The sequence below is a fragment of the Capsicum annuum genome, chromosome 2 (genome assembly GCF_002878395.1).
Source record: "Capsicum annuum cultivar UCD-10X-F1 chromosome 2, UCD10Xv1.1, whole genome shotgun sequence".
NCBI lineage: Eukaryota > Viridiplantae > Streptophyta > Magnoliopsida > Solanales > Solanaceae > Capsicum > Capsicum annuum.
Window position 1 is genome coordinate 133649594 of NC_061112.1, and position 6484 is coordinate 133656077.

The following is a 6484-nucleotide window of genomic DNA, read 5'->3' on the forward strand; positions in this document are numbered from 1 at the left end:
TCTAGAGAATAAAGTGAAGAAAAGATGGTTTTGTCATGTTCTACATTGCCACCAAATGCATTAATATTGCATAGGTATGAAGAGATATACATTCTTCTGAAGCCGATGCAGACTCAACTAAGACCAGAACGCAAATGAAGCAAACCATTGATATAAGCATACAATGTAAGCTAGTTCCTATATTGAGACTTAGTTGTGTTACGTCTAAAGCAGGTCCACTTTTTCCTAGAAGAAGTGTTTGAGCCTAGTTAGGGAGTAGTTCGAGTGCTCTTCAGTTGTTTTACGGGCATGGATCACTCAAAGTTTTTAGACGAGACTTTAAAGGGCTTCTGAGGGTTATTGTTGGACGAAAAATTAAACAAGTGGTTCAGTTCCTATAAATTGAAGGGCCAGGGTCTGTATGGATGGCCATAAAGTGCCCGGTGAAATGTCATGGTGGCGGGAGATACGATCATAAAAAGGAATAACCTCAACACTACAAATGAAAAATTACGCTTTCATTCTATCTTATCATTTTAAACTGTTCATTCAGTTTGCTGGAATGACACATTGTTCACAAGTTATGCTGGACAAGACAACTTTGATAGCTTGTTCACAAGTTACATTGAACGAGAAAAACTAGTTTTCAATCGTTCACAAGACTTGGTACCATCTTCATAGTTAAATTGTGTGCAAACTTGTCTCCATTAAATTCTGACGCACTGATAAGTAAGTCTTGATCCAATTTTCATTGTACCTACCTCATAAAAATTGTTCAAAAATTTTTGTTAGATTCGCAAAATTTACATGTGTAGTTCAATTGTTCAAATCTCTAGTTAACTTCTTTTTTATATTCAACTAAGAATTCATAAACATTGAAATTAAACTAATATGCAAAGCAAAAAGTCTCGATTTCAAATGCACCAGATTGCTTGTCTTTAGATACATAAGGTGCAAATATGCAACAGTAAAAGAGAGACAAGAGAATCAGGAGAAGATGTCGAGGGAAGTGAAAAACAAACATCAGGAGAAGAGGAGAAGATGCAATGGGAAGTGAAAAAACGAGAATAAAGATAATACATAGCAAATTCAATTTTTTTAACAAGCAAATACAACAAATTCTCACTTGAAATAGATTAAAGTTTGAGGTAAATCACATCAGGAGGGGAGTAGTAGTTCAGCCGATGGGTATATATTAGCAAAGCATTTAAAATTGGGACAGAACTAACAGATCGATCCACAAACATGACCCTACGAGTGCAAATACTCCAACCATGCACTAGAAGTAACAGATAAAGTGAACAAAGCGAAAATCAGAAAAACGTATTATCCACATACTAACGCTGATGACTGACATTTCAGATTCTGATATCAAAATACTTGACTCCAAAATACTTCAACGCTTAACTTTTTAGGGAAGCTGAATCACATGACAGATAACTTTTTGTATCACAAGCTTAGAGTGACTTGAATAAGCTGCCACAAAACTTGCTTAATCACCCAATGTGAGGAAAACACAAAGATGAATATTAGCACCAGATCTTTCAATTTAGCCATTTCCCAGAACACTTTTATTGAGAACATTAGCAAATAGCAAGACAATGACACTATCGGCATGAACATGGCACTTCTTTAACCCATGTCCAAAATAGGAGGGAAGACAAAGAGACCAAAATAACAAATGCAATATATTATTCAAGTTAATACCACGCAATAGTACATCAGACGTTCCACTTTAAGTACAAAATCATATCTAACAGTTCAATTTTTCCTTGTAATAAGGTTAATGTAATGGAAGAAAAAGCACGCCAACCAAATAAAAATGTTGTCTGGGAAGAATTCATGTTGAATAAAATGGAACCACCAGGCAAAAGTCCCACAAATTACAAGACTATTTGGTGAATCCTCATCAACCAGCAGTTCAGCCAAATAAAGCATCATATGTAGTATAAACTTGGTACACAAAACAAGAATTCAGCCACATATGTACAAACATATCACCTGAATAAGCAATTAAGTTCCAGCAGAGGGCAGTGCCGCCATGAAAGAATTATATGACGATTCAAGATCGAAGTGGAGTTGACGAGCCTGCTGTTCTGTCAACTCATCTGCAGCTCCCATTTTTGATAGCCTTGAGAGCCACTCTCTCATCTTTGTCTTCCCCTCAAAATCAGCTGGCAGAATAAAAAGTTTATTAAGGGAAGATGATAGGTCTGACAAAAGGGGATGGACCTGGTCAACAGCAACCATATTCAGCTTCAAAGAATCCATGGCAGTGATGAAATTCTGCACACACTCAGCCACAACAGAAGCTGAGGATGCAGATGAAGTTGCAGCGGCGGCACGGTGCTCCACAGTGGCAGGCACCCCAGAGGTCACAAGCCGGTTTAAGGCAGCAGGGCAATCCATTTTGTAGGTGTCATGAAATCTCTCAATGCTAGGGACGGTATCTTTTAATGTGGAAGATAAGGTCTTGAAATGAGCAATCAACTTTTGGCATTCAGTTTCATATTCAGCAGGTGAAATGATGTCGCGAACATAAGCCTTCTCGAGCTTTTCGGTTGCCTTTATTATAGCAAAGAGCTCCGCAAAGTTTTCATACATTTCTCTTTCCCGCTTATCATTCCATAGCTTAACCTCCATGAGAGTTGGCAACAATATTCTGACCTTTGTCAGAAAGGTTGGAGAAGAGGATGGGACACGCGCAAAGATGCTGGTCTTTGTCACTGCAAGAAAATTATGCCCTAATGTTACAATATTATCAATCTATAACTAACAAATTTTTTAATTACACCGACTAGACTTGTAGGCTCTACCTTCATACAGATATTTGGAAATAGAAATTATCAATTTGATCAGGTGTATTACCCGTATCATTTAATTGAAAAGTGAACAAAAGTTCAAACTTCAGAACAGCACAAATAGAAATTCCCTTAGATACGATAGCTAAATATAAACTTGTCAGTTTGTAAAGCCTAACGTAAAAGATCACCATTACGAGGTGAAAAGGACCATTGCAACAGACGTCCTAGACAAATTTATCCAGGTTCTCACTATCTATATTTCAATAGTTTGAATTATTTTTAGCCAAATCCAGTCACTCATATCCTTGCCTAGATCCGTAACCCTAAATCTTAAAATTTAGAGCATGAAGGATCCTACCTCTAAATCTGCAATCATATCATATACCCACACCCAAGTCTGAACAACTTAGACTTAATTCACTTATCGCGGAAAGAAAGAGAGTTCATAAACATAATTCATCTAAAGTACATGAATTATGCACTTTAGATATACACAATTCGCCTTAGTTCATGAATTAGGAAGATTAATTAATTTGTTTGGAAGGTGCATGTACTCACTTATGGCTTTCTTTGTGTAGTTTGGTAAAGGAGAATACTAGAAACAAATGATGATTATGCATGACAGCCTACGAACATTACATGTTGTAGATCATGATCAGCTGAAAAAGAAAATTAGCTGCTTTAAAGTATTAACTGAGGAGCTGAAGACACTGTTCAATTGGTGACAAATCCACAGATGCGCATTCAAAACGAAATACATAAAAAGAAATTTAACCTCCAGTATATCAACTTAAGCCCCAGAGCAGGCCTAAAGAAGTGCAGGTCCTAACATCCAGTACAATTCTTCGGATCCATACATCTTCCAGCCCTTTACAGGAAAAAAAAAGAAAAAACTGCCACGGCAGCAAAACAACAATTCTCGCTGCTGAATAGTCCCAATGTCGCAGCACAATAATCAGTGAACAGCGAATAACAAAAATGCTTAGAACCGAAAGCCATATGACAAATATGGATACCATCCAGAAATGGGTGGCAGACAACAATCTCCCCAGCAATAGATATTACACGTTTCTCCAAAACAACATACCAAGTGCAATCCCACAAGTGGAGTCTGGGGAGTGCATCACAGAATAAGCAGAACGATTTCTTACAATGTTTGATGTGAATTCATATATCTTTCTTCCTATATTTCACTCTTATTTTTCTATTCTTTCTTTCTCCCTCTCTCTTTCTTTGAGAAGGGGAACCTTGGAGTAAATAGTAAAGTTGTTGTCACGTGACCAGGAGGTCGGAGATTCAAGCCTTGGAAGCAGCCTGTGGCGGAAATGCAATGTAAGGCTGCGTACGATAGACCCTTGTGGTCGGACCCTTCCCGGGATCCTATGCATAGTGGGAGCTTTAGTGCAACAGGCTGCCCTTTTTTTTTTTCCTTTGAGAAGGAATTTTTTTTTTTGAGAAGAGTCTCTCCCTCTCCCCACCCCCCACCCCCCTTTATTCCTTTTTTTCCTCTTTACTTTCTCCCTCCTCCCCTCACTTCTTACCCTAACGCTGACACTGTCAACACAATGAACAATCATATAAATGAGCTCCAGAGAGAAGGAAAACTGACAGAAAGTTTTGAAATAAGCCAACGAATGAAATCAAATGGTGGAAACAAATGGAAAACCTAACCACGAAGGCAATACACCTGATGTCACGAACCAAATGCAAGCTAAGAAGATGCACATGTAAAGAGATACAGATAATTCCAGTATCATACAAATGAGATCAACTTAATCCACACCTTACTCACTACTTGGGGCCAGCTACATGAGTCTCCTTTCTCTTTCAAGCTTTAATTTCTCCTCTTTTTCCTCCATTCTTTCCATGAGTATGGTAAAACATCAAAACACCTTGGTCAATTTGGCACAAATGGATCTTCTACATTACTACATATCTCTAATATCAATCTTTTAGTATTACATTCTTTCTTGATCCATTTGTTCTTACAGTTCCACATATCCATCTTTATCATTAAAATAACAAACAAAAAAAAACATTTATTTCATAAGCTTGTTGCAACTGGTTCTGCTTAAAGTTCTTCAAGGAGAATGTACATTAGCTGAGCTAATAGACCTCAAAATATGGTTTTTTTAATAACCATAGTGGCTGGGCCAACTTTTGCACATCTTGAGTAATTCCACAGTATACTTGTCACTTCCCACCGGTAACATTCTCAGGATACCTATCACTTTCCACCAGTAACAGATACCAGGTAACTCTATCCATCAAGGCTAGTACAAAAGGAAAGATATAACCTAGCAGTTATGCAACCTTGGGTGCATAGGCCTCAAATATGTTATGCAACATCAAAGGACCATAATTTCAATCGAAAAAATAAAAATAGTACGGATCGTAAAGACAGGCCCCATGAACCAATGGCATTCAAAAGCAAACAACAAAAGACTTGAACTAAGGGGAAGGTAACTTTCTTTATTGATGAATGTGCAGTCCAGGCCAGCTTGCACGCACCTCGACAAATTTCTTAGATACATGCGACCTCCTTCTAGCAATACCTACCACGTAACTCTATGGCTACACTGATTAAAAGAAATCACCTAGTGTTTTTGTCACGGGCAAGAAGGTAACTTTACGAAAACCCTTGTGAAGCAGATCAAACTATTATTAACAAATTAAATACTAAAATCCTCTATAAACATGATAAACATATAGAGCTACGGATCTAGCCCTTTTAGCTGCGGATTCAATCGCATCGACTATTCTATATATGTACCGAATCGGTAAAAATATTAAATTGCACAAAAAAGCACCCTAAAATTAACAACCCAAAAACAAAATTCCTAACACCCAATTCATTTAAAAAAAAAAAAAAAAACTAGCAAATATATAGAAAGGAAAAAAGAGAGGAGAATGAACTTACGGTAAAATAAAGAAGGCGAAGGAAAGAGGGGACTTTGAATAATGGGAAGAGTGTTGCAGGCAGCAGGTAATACTAATAATGAATCAGCAAAAAGAAAGAGAAAGTGAAAGGGGAGTTTCGGGGTATTGTGTTGCTCTACTCATTTTGCTTGCGACATACATAGGTTGCGTGTACACTTCTATGATCTATCTTATTCGGTTTTGGTTGGTGCTATCCTAACTAAATTAATTTAGGATTATAATTTTGAATTAATCTATTTTATTTAGGAGAAGAAATAAAATTATCTTAAGTTGAATATAGAAGGTGAAAGGTTTTATGACTGAGTTTGAAATAAAATTTATAATAATGATAGAATTTATCTATATTTAACATTTTAAATTAAGTTAGATTCAAGATATATTATGATATTAGAGTTAAACCCGTCACAATCTTTATTCATCAATTATATCGTCTATGCTCTAGTAATGGTGTGTTAAGAGTCTCATGTCAAAAAAATGATGACAATTGATCTCTTTTTTCGAATTTGAACAATTATCTGTAGCTGACTTTTGAGTTAAGTTAGGCCAAAATCCTTCTATGTTATTAAGGCAAAATGACATTCTGGATCCCTGAAATATATTGATTTTTAAGTTGGACACTTCTACTGGAATGTTTGTTAACCATTGAACCCATTAAAAAATAATATTTTACACCCTTTGACCGTTGACCTTACCTATATGGCATTGAAATGGTGACTAGGACAAAGAGGGTGTAGCCACTCGCCTGGGGTGAGAGTGGGGGT

The 6484-nt window shown here is 36.8% G+C and overlaps 1 protein-coding gene across 1 annotated transcript; it reads right to left on the reverse strand.

Annotated features, from left to right (window-relative positions):
* Window positions 1-482: 482 nt before the first annotated feature.
* LOC107859562 (vacuolar protein sorting-associated protein 28 homolog 2) lies at window positions 483-5863 on the reverse strand. The gene is made up of 3 exons (XM_016704611.2): window positions 5704-5863; window positions 1981-2705; window positions 483-736 (listed from the first exon to the last, which is right to left on the reverse strand). The coding sequence occupies exon 2, from the start codon at window positions 2620-2622 to the stop codon at window positions 1993-1995; it is 630 nt and encodes a 209-aa protein (XP_016560097.1). The 5' UTR covers window positions 2623-2705; window positions 5704-5863; the 3' UTR covers window positions 483-736; window positions 1981-1992.
* Between the last annotated feature and the right edge of the window lie 621 nt (window positions 5864-6484).